The sequence below is a fragment of the Pygocentrus nattereri genome, chromosome 20, assembly GCF_015220715.1.
Source record: "Pygocentrus nattereri isolate fPygNat1 chromosome 20, fPygNat1.pri, whole genome shotgun sequence".
Taxonomy (NCBI): Eukaryota; Metazoa; Chordata; class Actinopteri; order Characiformes; family Serrasalmidae; genus Pygocentrus; species Pygocentrus nattereri.
In genome coordinates this window covers 30,330,491-30,348,653 of record NC_051230.1, presented here as the reverse complement: position 1 = coordinate 30,348,653, position 18,163 = coordinate 30,330,491, and the positions used below count along the sequence as shown (strand labels likewise).

Genomic DNA, 18,163 nt, shown 5'->3' with positions numbered 1-18,163 from the left:
CTGCAATATGGTATGTTTTAAGTGTCTTCCCTTATAAGATAAGATAAGATAAGATAAGATGAGGCTTTATTGCCATTCGCATCACACATGGTACATGAGGTGGAACGAAATAGTGAACTCAAGTCCCAGTTAACTCCCAAAAGTAACAATAAACAATAAATAGTAAGGTGCAAATAACAGCAGCATGAGTACGAGGTAGAAGGTGCACATCTAAATACTGGTAATGTATAAAGTGACATGTATAAAGTGACGTGTGTAGGGGTGATATAGTGGAGGGGGGTGATATAGTGGAGGGGTGATATAGTGGAGGGGTGATATAGTGGAGGGGTGATATAGTGGAGGCACTGATTCAGGACAGCAGCAGAGATAAATAAGTGGACGTGAAGTGCCATTGCAGTGACGTCTAATTGGAGTTTAAGAGTTTTACGGCTTCAGGGAAGAAGCCGTTCCTCAGTCTGGTTGTTTTACTCTTAATGCTCCGCAGCCTCCTACCTGAGGGGAGCAGGACAAAGAGTGTGTGCTGGATGAGTGGGGTCCTTCATGATCCCAGTGGCCCTTTTCCTGCATCTGGAGGTGTAAATGTCCGTGGTGGTGGGAAGGCTGACTCCAACAGTCCTCTGTGCAGCCTTCACCACCCTCTGCAGAGCTTTCCTTTCTGCCACACAGCAGCTTCCATGCCACTCGGTGATGCTGGAGCACAGAACGCTCTCCACCACACATCTGTAAAATGAGGTGAGGACTGAGCTCCCGAGTCCAGCACACCTCGACCTTCTGAGGAAGTATAGGCACTGATGTGCCTTCCTGATCAGGCTGGACGTGTTATTACCTGCAGCTGGAGACCACTTCCACTGCAGATCCTCCGATGTGTCGGGTGAGGGGAGGGATGGTGTTGCCCCTTCTGAAATCCACAATCATCCCCTTTGTCTTCTCCTCTGTTCTCACTGCACCAACTCTCCAGGTGTTCCACCTCCTGCCTACAGCCACACTCATCACTATTTGCGATGCATCCAACCACTGCAGTGTCGTCCGTAAGCTTTACAGTATGACAGCCTGGATGGACGGCTGAGCAGTCATATGTGAGCAGTGTAAACAGGAGGGGGCTCAGCACACAGCCCTGAGGGGAGCCAGTGCTGAGGATGATGGTGGAGGAGGAGATGTTGTGGATCCTCACAGACTGCGGCCTGTTACTCAGGAAGTCCAGGACCCAATTACAGAGAGAGGTGCTCAGTCCAAGTGTGTGGAGTTTGTAAGCCAGGGTCTGGGGAATCATGGTGTTAAAGGCAGATGTGAAATCCAGAAAGAGCATACAGACGTAAGAGTCCTTACTCTCCAGGTGGGCAGTGTGGACCACAGAGGAGATGGCAGTTTTTCCGGTACGCGTACTGGTGTGGATCCCCAGTGACATCAATGTTGGCTTTGATGTGGGTCATAACCAGACTTTTAAAGCACTCTGTGACTATCGGGGTGAGGGCTACTGGCCGATAGTCATTGTAAAATATTATGACTAGTATAAATATATAAACAGTATTATAAAATACAGAGACCATGCATGTAGGTTTGTTGTTGTTTTGTTTTTGCTTGTATGAATTATATGACTGTCCTTTTTCTGACTCTGTCGAGTTAATCAGTCCAATGCAAGCTTGCCAAACAGCCACAAGCAACATGGACATGGCTTGTCTACCTTCATTCAAAGCCCCATTAAAGTGTTTTCTCTCCAGCTGGTTGCAATCAACATCACAATGAACGGAAAGCCATTGTTTCTTTTGTATCACCCTGCAGCCAGTACTAAAGTTCAGATTCTTATTTTCTGTCTTTGGCTACTCACCCTTTTGTGTGTGTGTGTACTTGTATTTCTGTTCATTTACTGTCCAGTTTCCTTCCATTTACTGGTCACTTTGAAGTTCACCTACCATATAGGTTCACCGTATAGGTGCGCAATTAATCGGCCCCCTCTGCTGCATTCATCATTGGTTACTTTCTGACCACAGGGCCGCTGTTGATCACAAACTGACCATTCGTTAAATCATTTATTTAGTGTGAACATGAACCTGAACATTAACTGAATTAAGCGATTTCCACAATTTTCATTTGCAGCGTCCAGTGAGAGCAACTGTGGCTGTATCTTCCGACCAGTGAGTGTGTATATCATATGTATATAAGCCATTGAAATGCTGTATTTGAATGAGAGGGCTACAATCTCAGATGCCATAATAGGAAGTTTTCATAGTTTACGCCTGTGTAATTACATGAGAGAAAATCTGCTGTTTCAACTATCAGATACCCTTGTGTAATTACATGAGTAAATACGGTTGGGTATTTGATTTAAGCCGTACTAATGTTTTGCATCTGTAACAGTAAACACATGTGGTCACATATTATAAATGTGGAATTACACAGCTATAATGCAGCATTCATGTAAAGGCATTGAACACTACTGTCAATTGGTGCCTCATAGCAGTATGAACTGACGGTTGCCATGGTGGCAGTGTTACAGGTGAAAATGGATCATGATCAGAGGCGGGCTTTAACTATACTGATTCCATATTTAAGGTGGGAGAATATGCTTTGGTGCTCATGGTTGAGAAAAGTTGGGAAAATTGAATTCTTCATGCAAAACTCCACGGACCGCTGAGGTTACAGCTGGGGATGACAGAATTTTTCATCACCGCTGGGTTTAAATGAATGGAACGTGAACTTTGCCGTTGTCGCTCATTTAACGTAAAGTGAGACCAGTTCGGCTTTGCTTTTATGATTTGTTGCATAATTCATGTGAGTCAATGCAAGACTGTAGTATTATGTAATGACAGGGTATGTTTGTGTGTGTTGCAGGGCAGTGAGGAGGGAGATGTGGATAAGAATAAGTGCTGCACACTGTGTAACATGTCCTTCACCTCAGCTGTAGTGGCTCAGTCTCACTACCAGGGCAAGATCCATGCCAAGAGAATCAAACTACTGCTGGGAGAACAACCTGCCATCACAGCTAAAGGTAAACAAACACATGCGTACTCCTGACGCAGAGGCAGTACAAACACAAACACAAACACATGCGTACTCCTGACTCAGAGGCAGTACAAACACAAGCACAAACACATGCGTACTCCTGACTCAGAGGCAGTACAAACACAAACACATGCGTACTCCTGACTCAGAGGCAGTACAAACACAAACACATGCGTACTCCTGACTCAGAGGCAGTACAAACACAAACACATGCGTACTCCTGACTCAGAGGCAGTACAAACACAAACACAAACACATGCGTACTCCTGACTCAGAGGCAGTACAAACACAAACACATGCGTACTCCTGACTCAGAGGCAGTACAAACACAAACACATGCGTACTCCTGACTCAGAGGCAGTACAAACACAAACACAAACACATGCGTACTCCTGACTCAGAGGCAGTACAAACACAAACACAAACGCAAACACATGAACATGGTTGACCAATCAAAGTGAATGGAGAAACATAATGAGTGCAGATGCTTCCAGACAGGTGGACTGTATGATACAATTAGCCGACTTCCCAGTATGCCCTTTGGCTGGAATAAAAACGCTGACCAGACCCAGTTGACCTCGATTTTGGATCAAGACAGTAAAACGAAAAGGTGTGGCTATGAAAAAGGGTTCATCGTTGGAGAACACATAGCAGGAGCTTTAGTCAAAAAGATCAGGAATCCCGGAAATACGGCGGCGAGCAGGCATTTGACACCACCGAACACCTACCACTTTCTGATTGCTTTCTTTATGAGCAGATTGTGGACAGCCTAATGTGTCAGCCCACATTCTCCACCTCTATCTTCAAAGCTGCAACTGAGCTGGACGACTGGTGTTCCGTCCTTCCAGTACAGTTCCAGAGACTTGTAGAATCAGGGGTCAAAGTGCCTTGAAGCTGTTCTAGTGGACTGAACATCTTACTAAGACACTTTATATTGGTTTTTCCTTTAATGGTAGTACCAGTACACACACACACACACACAGAACATCTGCTCTTATGCGCCTTTCTGTTAACACACGCTGAGCTGAGATGAAAACAGCAGGTGGCCGCATCAGTTGTGCGTTCCAAGGTTCTGGAGGTTACTCTGGGAGTGTGCGTTTGGGCTGAAGTGAGCGTATTGTGCAGATTTAATTATATCTCTCCCTCTCTGCCACTGATGCAAGGCCCAGACCAGCTGCTTCAGACCACCTCTCTCCCACACTGAAGAACAAAAATGATATCATTGCGCTAGCATTGATATCAATTCAACATCTTGGCCTGCTCTATAGTCTGTACTGTTTTGTTGAAAACAACAAATTCCACAATGCATTGCGGTGGCCAGCTACTTAGACATTCCAAGGGAATGCCGTAACACTCTACAGGGATATATGTACCTATGAACGTAAAGGGCAGCACAAGTTTGGTTTTTTAAGTCCTTCATATTTGTGAACCACTCTTGAAAACGCTGGCAAATCGGAGGCAATTGTTTCCTAAGTCAGTTGTAAACGTTATGTTGCCGTCAGTTTATTCAAACCTAAAATCTCAAGATGATACACCAAGACAAATTTTGACATCTGAGCATGTTCAGCATCTCACTGCATCAACATCTGGAGGAGCTAACCGGTCATCCACCAATCAAATGAAAGAAGCCTCCCTGAAAGGAGGTCTTCCACCTAAAGGAGGTCACCCTCCTCCCTGAAAGGAGGTCATCCACCAACCAAGTGAAAGCAGCCTCCCTGAAAGGTCTTTTGGGGGCATAAACCGTTCATGTTTTCATGCATAGATTCATCAAAAGAATTCTATTGACAGTATAATTTCTTCATGCTGATATTTGCTATTCTACTGTGTTCATAAATAAGAATTCTACATTTGACAAAGCCTCTTTTCACAAATGGTGTTTAATCTGATGATTATATTTTTACGCCTTTTTCGTTTTAATGACTTTGTAGTTAAGTTTAGTAACTAGCCCCTTCCAATTACCCCTGCCAGTGGGATAAGTTGTAATGGTATTTTTGGTTAAATACTTCATAAATACTGGGTGCTCCTAACAAAGTAGGTTTTCATGTGTAAAACCAATGGGTACCCTGAATTTAAAAAATATTCATTTGGCTCAAGTTCTTTTACACTATTTAATAAAAAGAAAATTAGGCCCTCCCCTACCCAAGGTTTCAGTGTTGAAACTGGAAAAAAGTAGATTCTCCGTTTTGTTTATCCTGCAGGGAATCGCTCTCGATGAAGAGCTAAGAACGCTCGAACCCACACATGCTCACGAGAAAGCAAACCGAAGCCAGTCAGCAGTTGCTGCACGTCCATTCTAGAAGTAGGGAGCTAATTGTTAGCTGTCTTGCTTTGCTTTTCATACAGTTCTATTTTGTTGTCACATTCAGCTGCTCAAAGCCTTTGTATTTCGGGACGCATAATTACACTCATTTCTCCTCAAACGAGACAGTGCAGGTCAATTAAGAGCCACTGACTGTTCTGGTTTGTGTGCATAGCTGTGGTAAACCATGAATATTAGGGCCAGGCCTTCAGATCAGGCCATAATTGTTTCAACTCAGCCTTAAAACCATAAATTAGCACCATTAAAATGCAATTTTTTTGCTAGTGCTCTTACGGGATTTGTAATGGTATGTTAGCAGTAAGCTAACGATGGTGCACATAACTAATGGTTTATAGTTCTTAAAGCATTTTAGTTTTGGGCTAGTTTTGACCCTCTAAACTGGCTGTAGGAGAGGTTTGGTCAAATATGAGAACATTTTTCCTAACATTTTCGGGCTCCTCTCAATTAAACACAGGCTATTGAAACATATGAAAGACATTGGAAGATTGCAACAGATGGTCAGCATCTTCACCTTCTAAGAACGTCCTAAAAACTACATAACAGTTTCTTTCTCTAATGCTGGATTTGTGTTCCACCACAACATGACTCCACTGTGCCAGATTAGAAACTGTAAATTCTAGTAAAATTCAGGATGAAGAAAAAAATAAATAAATAAAAATTAGGCCAATCTTGGCCATGAACTGGAATATTAAATTTGAACCTAAAGCAGTGGGAAAACATGTCTACACTTGGCTGAATAGTTGGGTTCTGTTGGGATCTTATGAGCTAGTGTGAAGAACACCGTTTGGTTCCAGCTTTCTCTTCGATGCCCCCAGCTATCACATGGATTTGTCCGCTTCCATCAACAGCACATTGGATTTAACTTAAAAAAGCGGTTGTAGGATGATAACTACAACTAATATGTCCATGAGAAGGATGAGTTGTAATCTTTATCCCCTTAAAATCCCAAGTTTATTACATACATAGCCTAATTATTCAGTCACTACAAGCAAACTGGCTAAGCTATTCTCACGTTATAGAAGTGTATATTTAAACCTTATGCCTGCCAGTGGGCCCTGGCCATTTATGGGGTTAAAAGAGCACATTCAATTGTAAAATCATCCCTTTTTTATAATGTTATTTGTGTTTATTCTACTATTAGTGGTTTTCTGAGCAAAAACTGCTTAGTGCCATGATAAATACATGAACCCCTTAAAAGTCCCAAGCTTTTATTACACACTTTTAAGTTAAGAATAGCTCCACTAGCTTGCACTGGCGTCCTTGTAGGCACTAAATAGCAAGATGTAGTATGTAATAAGCCTGGGATTTTATGGGGTTAACTTATATTTTGCGCTGTATGCAGCAGTTACTCTCAGTGACTCAGTTCTGAACCACCAGGGATGCACCGTGACTACTAGAGTGATTATTAATAAGCCCATTAATGTGACTCACTTAAAAAGAAAAGAAAAGAATCTTCACAATAAGGCTCATTTCTGCTATCACCTCTATGGGATTTCCAGTGTGTTAGCATTTAACTAAAGCTGGTGCATAAGAACATTGGAAGCTTCTATAAAAGATATTAACACATACTTGAGCTTGAGGTATGTATCAGTTATTAAGTGACTCGTTCAGTAGCAGTTCCTAGCATAGAGCTGCAGCTGCTGGTTTCCATTCCTAACAACTACCTGAAACCTGTTTTTTTGAATGTGGTCCCAACAGGTTCAGGTCAAAATCTGATTGGCTGATTCCACTGTCACTTCCTAATTATGTTGGAAGCTAAGCTAACTCGCTATCTAACATAGCAATGTAATGGATATTACTACAATACGTGTAGATTTTAAGGTTTTCTCAGAGCGAGCCAAAAATGTATGTGCAAAGAGAGAGAGAGAGAGAGAGAGAGAGAGAGACAGAGAGAGGACATGCAAGGACGTCTCAGAGAGAATATGTGAGGATATATGAGGAGTGCTCTGTTCTGGCTGGATAAGGGTCATCTGGACGAGCACATGAAGAAGCCACACTGGGTCATTCTTTCATTCCACATCAGTCCACTGCCTGCTGGCCTACAGGGCAAATCAACCCAAAAACTAAAGGAGCACAGAGAGAGCTTGTGTGTGTGTGAACATGTTGTCCAGAGCTACAGGAAGTCGAGAGGGGATATAAGGGGAGCTCAAAAGAGGCAGTCAGCCAGAAGCTTTCAAACAGACTAGACTCTGTCAATTTGTTTCTGTGACCATGTGCCTGGCCTTGTGTATAGTGTTTATAAGCCTAAAAGACAGCGTTGCAGCAATGGATGCTGCAAAAGTCAGAAATCACGCTTCTTTCATTTAAAAGCAGAAAGGCCTATTTAACAATGACACCAGCCTTAGCGAGTAAATATTATATTAAATACTGAAATGTTTGATATGTCCAACATACGGCTTCAACATACAGTACAGCTCCTGTCCTTTTCAGTAGACTCCAAAGTTCAGTCTTGGTTGGTGGCATTTTCTGCTTCTTGCCTTCCAAGACGTCTCAAACACATGCAATGATGTGGTCTGGATGCTGGGGTGGACAGTCCATTGTTCTGAGAACGCCGGCAGCTTCTTTTGTTCTACATTTATGTTTGTTTCCTTTATTGGCCTCTTGACAGCTACACATCCTTTCAGACTCAGAGCGTTGAGTTGCCTGATCACAGTGGAAGGATGGACAGACATACCTGTGGATTTTCTCAGATCGGAAGCAAAACTGGGGAAGCTTTGTGAAACTGATGTAGACAATTTTTTTGTGGTCTACAAGGTCCTCGTCGTGCCATTTCCTTCATACATTCCCAGATTTTTTGTACTCCAGTCTAGAAAATTCCTGATTTCCCTTTCCTTATGTAAGTGGATTATCTTCTATTTAATCTCCTCACAAATATCTCTTGACAAATGAATAACATAACATTACTTCATGCATTGGAGTAATTATGAATAAGCTTCTTATAAATTGAAAGAAATAAACAGAAAGACAGACGGAAACAATGAAAGAAAGGCATCCGAAAGAGAGACAGAGCGAGGCTCACTTCTAACAGCAATAACACAGGAAAACCCAGAGGCAGTGAATCCTTCTGTGGCTTGCCTCAAACCTGATTTCCTCTCTATGGGACTCCTCTATATTGAAGCAGGAGAGGCACTGACTGTTCCAATTATGTCTCTGAGCTGATGCCTTTGCCCACAGTGCCTTCCGGCACATACGGTCTGCCTATAGCGTGAACTTTCTCTTCACTCCTGCGACCTTGGGAAGGCTTCACGCAGCTTTTATTCTGTTTGTTGAGAGTCCCTGCTAGGTTGAAAGTAGTTTAGCCCTCAAAAAGATCTGACTATATCCATTTCTGTGGCCAGAAACTGACCATTGATGAAGGCCAATAACCCTGGCCATTCAGTACCCTTGTCTTGCTTATTGTGATAAGTGAGAACTGATCAACTGATTGAGGTTGCGATCAGGCGACAGAGCATATTCTGAAAATATCTTCATCTATACTGAGGAGAAGAGGATGGTTTGCAAGGAACAGTGCAGATCTTTGTGGGTGGGGAATTAGACACCACATCAAGCAGCATAAATGGATAGAACAGGGGCAGTCGTGGGCTGGAGGTTAGGGAACTGGCCCTGTGACCGGAAGGTTGCCAATTCGATCCCCAGCACCATGACTCAGACACCTAACCTCCAATTGCTCCCCAGGCACCGTGCATAGGGCTGGCCACCGCTCCGGGCAAGTGTGCTCACTGCCCCCTAGTGTGTGTGTATTCACTAGTGTGTATGTGGTGTTTCACTTCACTGATGGGTTAAATGTGGAGGTGGAATTTCCCCGTTTGTGGGATTAAAAAAGTATCACTTAACTTAGAATAAAAAACGTGCACTGATTTCACTTCATTTTGGAGGAGAAGATGCGGAAAAAAGTCCAACAGGTTTCATCCTTTTCAGACAGCCCAAGTGAACAATAGCAATGTTAGCAAGTGCCTTGACCACCCCAACCAGCAAGAAAGGTGGTCATCTATTTCTCAAGGTCTTTTGGAAAACCTCAATAATAATGTAGAGAATGGGACATATGCCAGTAAACTAGTAAGTATTTTAGAGATGAAAACAGTCCCACCATAATTTTTCATTGGTTATCCACTCAAAAGAGACAAGAAAATCTTTGCTGTCTTAAACAAAGCTTAACAAACTTTCCTGAATGTGAAGTGAGTGTGTCAGAGTAGGGCCAGATGTACATCCGATTGAAGGTACAGCGCAAAATGTTCCTTGATGCAACCACAATATGCACCAGAATATATGCCTGAAAATACCATTTGATTTACTAAGATGGCAGGTTATCAAGCAAACTGTGCATAGCTCCACTCACTGACTGCTCACTCGTGAGGCTCAGAAGTTAAAAGAGACTAAAATAATGGCCACCAACAAGCTAGAGACAAAACAGAAATTGCAAGTTCCCTCCCAAACGTTCTACAAGGTACGGAAAGCCTACTCAGGCTAAGAAAACAAAATTACAACACGGCCTGTGTCTTGCCATATTTAGTGCTGTGTCTTCTAGAACACATACGTCTGGTCCCGAGAGTTTAAACGGGGTCATTCTGATTGTAAACATTCTTTCAGCACATGTTCGAGACTTGTGCCTCCATCTAACTGCTGTGCCTGCTGTCACTATTAAAGAAATTCTCTCAACAGCATGTCTTTTGAGACCCTAGACAAGTTTAAACCTGGTTTTAAAAGGCAAAAGTTCACAATAAACTGACGCATGTTGCTCAAACATTTGTAAATTGAGCAATCCTCCTTCACTTTGCACATTTGGATATGCATGAGCTGTGCATTTGAGCCTGTGTACCAGGAACATTTGGGCAAAGTCTGCCTGGAATTAAGACAAAAGGCTTAGTACACTTGTCCTTGAATGTTGAGAGCAGGGGTACTCTAGTAAAACGGTCAGGAACCAATGGACTACAGAATGGATACCAGCTTTTACTCTGCTTGCTAGAAGTCTTAGAAGGCAAAATCAAGTGCATCTTGTGGCCAAGTTGACATATGGCTGCCCATCATGGGTACAATCATCAGCCTCAAGCGATCGGAGGTTAAGTGCCTTGCTCAAGGGCACAACATTGCTAGCCGCATGTTATCAGCTGGGATCAAGCCCATACCCTTGCAGCTCAAGGGTTTTTGGACCGCCCAGTTTCTGCCGGCCCGTAAAGGAGGCCAACCCGAGGGAAGACTGCGCACTCACACAGATGCTTTCCCTGGCTCCACGTCCCATCAGTGTTGCTGGTTCTGCTGTTTAGCACTCATTAATCAACCTTCTCAATGGCCTGCCTCGGTGCATATGGCCAAGTAGGGCGACGCAATACATCACCGCCAGTGTTCAGGATCACTTACACGGACTTGCGGCTTGAGATGCTCAAATCAAGCTCCAGATTACACCTCCAGCATGGCAGCTTGAAGATAATGATCCAAGCCATTAGGCATTTTATTCAAACATGTATGAGGTGAAGAGAGAGGCCACTGATAGTATTTTTCTGTTGGTACAAAACTGGTGGTAGAGTTGCTATTTGGTTAATCATCGGGGTGATTAATCGTAGCCATTAGTGATGGACTGTATTGTTGTGTTATGCTATATTCTTTCTCTGGAATCCAAGACAGGCTCTATTCTGTGCACTATTGTTTATTTTAATGATATTCACTTCATGGCTATATATAAACAGGACAACACATCTGCTGTTGGATGATCGGCTTGTTGCTGTGCTTCTTGGCCGTGACAAGTTCAGTCTGGTTTGTCCTGGTTAGCAATTTCATGCATGGCTTTACCATTTCCAATACTGCTCTATTTCTATGTAGAGACCACAGTGCACCATTTTGCTATACATTCAATACAAAACAAGACCACAAAAAAAAACAGTAGCAGATGATGCATGTCTTTAAATTTGCCCACTCAATCTAAAATCTTTCAGATAAACAGGCAAATGCAAATTGATTATTACCTCAGCTAGCGTTACTGTTTCTTTACCTAGCATAACATTTGTCACCTCGTTCCTTTTAGCTCATAACATGATACGTTCACTACATGGTGTTGATTTCATTAAATCTGTAGGAGCAGAATATAAAATGAACTTAACGCCACAACACTGTGACACTTCCTTTATGGAACAGCTGAGCTTTTCTACAACACCACATGGCCCACCCACCCCAATGAGGATAAGATAGATACCAACTGGAAATGGTACTTTTGTATGAACTGCAATTTTAGCTATTAAAACATTAAAGAATAAAATGGCACAAGCGGTGTTTACGGTTTATGGCTGAAATAGAAAAAAGGCCAAATAAAAATAAATAAATATTTAAATAGGCCTACAATAAAACATGAATATCTAACATTTATCAAATCATTTGAGTGATAATGACAGTGAGAAATAGTGTCAAAAATGCTGTTTACTTGATTCTCCTTTGGGATTCAGGGCAGACATGTTCAAACAGCTCGAGCAGCAGCAGATCAACAGTGGAAAAATCATTAACTGCATGGAACTTGAGTTTCTATGAGGGATATTAGACAAGCAAAATATAATCTTGGTTAATCCCAAGTATCAGGAGAGGGAACAATGGTCAAGAACGTCTACAATACAAGTTTGATACCATTTAAAACACGACATCCTACCTGACACGCAGAATACAGCAAAACACCAGATGCTGTGGAAAGTAAAGTTCCTGCCATCTGCAGCCACAGATTTTGAAAGAATGGAAAAATGCATCAATCTCAGCATCTTAGTTCATAATAGCGCTGAAATGGCTTACTTGTTTATTTTACTGTATACTCTAGCCTACGTTCTGCAATCATTTAAGTAGCGTTTATTTTATCTAAGCTGTTTTAATGCATTGCCAGCTCTAGTAAAATGTTTTTAAAGTTTTTGCTTTTGTGTTCTGCTATAAATTTTCAATTTGGAACATCGCCAGCCCTTATTCAGTTAAATTCAGTCAGGTTCAACGTGGTTCAGTTTAATTCAGCCTAGTGCAACATAGTTCAGTTTAATTCAAATAGGTTCAAGAGGGTTCAGTTTAATCCAGCTTAGTTCAAGATGGTTCGTTTTAATTAATTCAGGATCAGATTAAATCAGCCTGGTTCAGCGTGACTGTTTCTTGTTGTTTGGGTTTCATGAGCACACTGAGACAAAATTCCTAACAGCTGAGTTGGTATAGCAGTAAATACTGAATTTGAATCTGTTTAATTCAGACTGCACCATTCACCCTGGTTCAGCACAGGTCAGCCTGGTTCAGTACAGTTCACCCTGGTTCAGTACAGGTCAGCCTGGTTCAGCACAGGTCAGCCTGGTTCAGTACAGTTCACCCTGGTTCAGTACAGGTCAGCCTGGTTCAGTACAGTTCAACCTGGTTCAGTACAGTTCAGCATGGTTCAGCACAGGTCAGCCTGGTTCAGTACAGTTCACCCTGGTTCAGCACAGGTCAGCCTAGTTCAGTACAGTTCAACCTGGTTCTGTACAGTTCAGCATGGTTCAGTACAGGTCAGCCTGGTTCAGTACAGTTCACCCTGGTTCAGTACAGTTCACCCTGGTTCAGCACAGGTCAGCCTGGTTCAGTACAGTTCACCCTGGTTCAGCACAGATCAGCCTGGTTCAGCACAGGTCAGCCTGGTTCAGTACAGTTCACCCTGGTTCAGTACAGGTCAGCCTGGTTCAGTACAGTTCAACCTGCTTCAGTACAGTTCAGCATGGTTCTGTACAGTTCAGCATGGTTCTGTACAGTTCAATCTGGTTCTGTACAGTTCAGCATGGTTCAGTACAGTTCACCCTGGTTCAGCACAGGTCAGCCTGGTTCAGTACAGGTCAGCCTGGTTCAGGACAGTTCACCCTGGTTCAGCACAGGTCAGCCTGGTTCAGTACAGGTCAGCCTGGTTCAGGACAGTTCACCCTGGTTCAGCACAGGTCAGCCTGGTTCTGTACAGGTCAGCCTGGTTCAGTACAGTTCACCCTGGTTCAGTACAGGTCAGCCTGGTTCAGTACAGTTCAACCTGCTTCAGTACAATTCAGCCTGGTTCTGTACAGTTCAGCCTGGTTCTGTACAGTTCAGCATGGTTCAGTACAGGTCAGCCTGGTTCAGTACAGTTCAACCTGGTTCTGTACAGTTCAGCATGGTTCTGTACAGTTCAACCTGCTTCAGTACAGTTCAGCCTGGTTCTGTACAGTTCAGCCTGGTTCTGTACAGTTCAGCATGGTTCAGTACAGGTCAGCCTGGTTCAGTACAGTTCAACCTGGTTCAGTACAGTTCAGCCTGGTTCTGTACAGGTCAGCCTGGTTCAGTACAGTTCAGCATGGTTCTGTACAGGTCAGCCTGGTTCAGTACAGTTCAGCATGGTTCAGCACAATTTAAGCTGGGTCAGCACATTTTAATCTGGCTCAGCACAGTTCAGCCTGGTTCGACCTTGTGCAGTCTAAGATGCCTATAGATACAGCCCAGTTTGGTTCGAGGCAGCCGAATGAGAGCTTATTAATCTCTTGTTTCTTGCACTCTCTTGCACTTGTCTTCTCTTTCTCTTCCTGTCTTCATGTCTTCCTGCACTGTCATTCCTCTTCCATCTCTCTCCGTTATATCCGCTTCTGTTTCCTGTCGCTGAACGATGCCATCATTAGCTGTGCCATCTGTGTCTGAACGTTCTAGACAACAGAGATTGTGCATCTCTCTCTGAAGCAGACCATCAATCCCTGTGACACCCAACACGCTGACACAGAGCAGTCTGCATACTCAAACAGCACTGGAGATCTCTCAACACTGATCTTCCCCACATCATAGCATTTAATGACACCATTAATTTAAGGTATTGCTCATTTTTTCATGTCCATTGGCATTCATCATTGATGAGAACTTAATAAAGGGTTGAATTCCAGTTTTCGGTATTTGGAAGCCTCTCAAAGGTGAAACCTCAAGACTTGCCAGAACTGGGAACATAATGGATCTCAGAGTTTTGCCCAGAGCTTGACAGCTTTCAAGAGGGAAGGCTTTTCCTGTGTGAGCAAAGTACGATGCATGTCTCTAATGCATGCTCCGAGGGAAAACATTCCAGGCTGCCAGGAGTCAGCCAGTATCGATTCCGGCATAACGCACATTAGCGAGGCAGCAGAGTATAGCCTCTGACCTGAGCCCCTGCTCCACTCTCGGGAGACCCTGTCGTTTTAGCTTGACATCAGCCAATAACACAAAACATCCTGTTTGAGCTTGTGTCTCAGGCCTCTCTCTTTACTCTCTCATTGTTGGAGCGCTGTCCTGTATTGGCCCTGAGTGCATTCATACATATATTTTTGCAAATTACCATTCAATATGATTTGCAGTAAATCCAGCTTGCTCTGGAGCGTTTATCGATATTGGGTTAAGCACCATTCCTCTGACAAAATGACTAAAAATGTTTGGATCGAGTATGTAATGCAGATTATCTGCAGTGCCGGGATGGGACTCATTTTCAGACTGGGAGTTAAATGGTACAGGCCAGTCTACCTTAAAATCTGATGGCAGTCTTTAAATTTCTGAAAATTGGGTCATGGAATTTTCATATGTTTAAAGAATGGAAGTCTCTACACTGGTAAGCGATGCAAGAAATAACAAACTCTGCCTGTTATTTTGACTAGATTCATACTGAATTGCTGAAATTTGACCAAACGTATCTCTACCAACTCTACAAGTCTTGAAATTAGCAAACCGGGATAACAAGAGGGAGCCACTGATGTAACCCCGGAATTACTACAAATATAGACTTGGTTGCAATAAAGTAAGTGAGTGATACTTTTTTTAATTCCACCTCCGCATTTAACCCATCCGTGAAGTGAAACACCACATACACACTAGTGAACACACACACTAGGGGGCAGTGAGCACACTTGCCCGGAGCGGTGGCCAGCCCTATCCACGGTGCCCGGGGAGCAGTTGGGGGTTAGGTGTCTTGCTCAAGGACACCTCAGTCATGGACTGTCGGCCCTGGGGATCGAACCGGCAACCTTCCAGTCACAGGGCCAGTTCCCTAACCTCCAGCCCACGACTGCGCCAAGTTTACGTTATCGTGTTTATGTATGTAGGCTTATGGTCCAAATGCAGCAGCCAGGCAGGAATTCTGTCAACCCACTCCAGCATTGATTATCTGTAAACTGTATCCACTTAGCCAGCTACTAGATACTAGTAGATTAAATGATAAAGTCAAGAAAACGATTTGTGGTCATCCTTACATTAACCATCACACACACACTCACACACACACACACACACACACCCTCATTTTCTAAGCTGCTTCTCCTTCTGGGTCACGGGAGATGCTGGAGCCTATCCCAGCTGTCATTGTTCGAAAGGCAGGATACACCCTGGACAGGTCGCCAGTCCATCGCAGGGCATACATTCACCATGAGAAACAACATCCTCTTCCTCACAGATTTACCAAACCATTGCGGGGTTACAAGGGTTCTGATCAAATGATGTTAGCATCTTGATAACTTCTGCTTTGTTCACTGCATTAAGCTTTAGCTTTATTGTTGTAGGGGTGCTGTGTTAGCTTCCCACAGAAAGCAAATGCAGATGGGACTGCAGGTCCCAAAAGGGAGCATAGTCTAAGACAGATAACTTTCTAGACTCAGAAAATGCTTTGATCCTATTCTGTTTGATCCAGCAAGTAGATCAAGTTCTGTTCCTCTGTGTTATTAGGCAAAGATAAGAGCTTGGATACAGCACCCATTCTCAGACTGCTCTCCCTGCTGTTCTTTGGAAGCTAAAACTACTGTCTGGTGCTGACACATAGGCCTATGTAATGCATGGCCCCTATGTATTTTTCCAAGTTTTCAATTCTCATGTAGAGACTGCTTTGATGGTTCTTAAATAAGGCAAGTCTACAGTCTACAAAAATAAAATGGTTTATTTTATTAGACACCTTTGTTAGAAACTTTACCTTGTAGGCTCACCGTGCATGTCAACAAATGGGCAGTCTGTAGTTGTCAGTGGTGAACTGTGACCTTTAGAGCTAGGTCTTAGAGCTGGGGTGACCAATCCTCATCCTGGAGATCAGTCACTAATATTCAGATGAAGTCCTTCATTACTTGGATCAGGTGTGTTAGATTAAAGTTGGAGCTAAAGACTGCAAGGTGGAAGATCTTTAGGACCAGGATTGGGCAGCCCTGTCTTAGAGCTTGAACTATTTGTATGAACCTGACAGGACTCAGGTTTGGCCAGTTTTGGATCTCATTTCTCAAATATGTGTCAAATATCTCAGATCAGGCTCTAATTTCATTTTTTTAATTTTTTGCATCCTGCCTCTCACTTTTAACAGTCTGTACCTTGTATTTTCTCATCTAAAATGGCTATTAGTCTCACGTCATTGTAACTAGAGCTATCCTATCAAGTTTTACTATGCGGTTTGGGTGATAAGGGGTAGGTCCGGGTCAGTTTCAGACTTAAAATATCATGATGTGGTGTGGGTCAAGCTCAGGTCGAGTACATATCATAGGCTTTCCATTTAGGCTATGAATGCCAAATGTCAAAACCACCTCTATGATATTTCTAATATCTTCCAGTGCCTGCTGACACTGATGGGTGTGAACACTTTTTGGCTATTCTACATTGACACATTTGAAACTTGTAACAGGCATTAGCTTATAGTTTACCTTTGCACTTTCACAGTGACTCTTTCACTAAAGAACCCTAGCAGTCAAGTTGCCACCTCTGTTTTACATTTCAACAACTGACTGAAACTTGGTTAGATTATGGTTTGTTTTCAGTCAGTTACATATCTAGGACTTCCAAATGACTTAGAGTGACATTTTTATACCCATTTTAAACCAAAGTATCATTGGTTGATTCCACTGTTATCTAATTATGTGGGTAGTTAAAGTGTATGACTTTTAATTCAGATCCTGTAGTCCTAGTCTCACTTAGCTGAACCTACATAGATATCACAGAGAAAAAAAACATCTGATTTAATTTTCTGTTTGGCATTTCAAAATGAATAAAAGTATTACTACAATATGTATAAAATACAGACATGCATGATTTAGATCCAGAAATCATTAGGCCTTAAGGCCCTAGAAAGGCCTAAAGATTCCTCTCTGGAATTTACTGATACAAATAGGGATCGTTTGCTGGTTGGTGCTGGAAAAAAATGACTGCTATATGCAGAAGAAATCAAGAAATTATAAGCAGTTTTAAAAGAGTTTTCCCAACCTATTCTACAGGAGGCCTCTGTGCCATTGTTATGAACTCCTAAATCATGCGGGTGTCTGTTTATCAGCTGGAAGTCTCCAAAAAAAAAAAAAAAAATTACTTTTCCTTCCTGCACCTCCTGATTGCCTCAAGTGTCACCCGGAGTTACCTGGAGTTCTCCTGCTATTTCCGCTCCTAAAGACTCATTAAAATTTCAAACCTCCAAGCTGCCAGTGTTACTGGCTGACGCATTTGTTTGACATAATGTGGTGAGCAGAAAGCTGGGCCAGAACATGGTGTCCTTTGCAAATTAAGCTGTGGCCAAGCACCCATTAGCTGAATGTTTGGTATATTAAGAGTCTGAAGCATTTCGATACATTCATACTTTCCATAAACTTTCCCATATTGACTGAGAAGATTAGGTCTTAGATAACAAGCATATTTTTGTATCTGGAAGTCTGATGTGCACTGAATCTGTTATCACCCTTTCTTCACTTTGTCCCTTTGAGGGCTTATAACCAGTCCACTCTCATCTGTCCATGATTATAACTCAATTGTTTTTAAAAACATTCCTTTAGAATTAATCTCAGCCCTGCTCTTCTGCCAGCTCTAATCCTATTGCCTATAAATATAGCCCTCTCCACAATCAGAGATGCCCAGAAGCCTGCTAAGTGCTTTTAAAGTGCCTTT

The 18,163-nt window shown here is 42.7% G+C and overlaps 1 protein-coding gene across 2 annotated transcripts in view; it reads left to right on the top strand.

Annotated features, from left to right (window-relative positions):
- Window positions 1-18,163, top strand: part of zmat4a (zinc finger, matrin-type 4a) — a 152,660-nt gene that overhangs the window by 88,235 nt on the left and 46,262 nt on the right. For both annotated transcript variants that reach the window (XM_037531740.1, XM_037531741.1), the window contains one exon: window positions 2,830-2,986. In XM_037531740.1, the coding sequence (XP_037387637.1) occupies window positions 2,830-2,986 (157 nt within the window). The remainder of the gene's footprint in view (window positions 1-2,829; window positions 2,987-18,163) is intronic.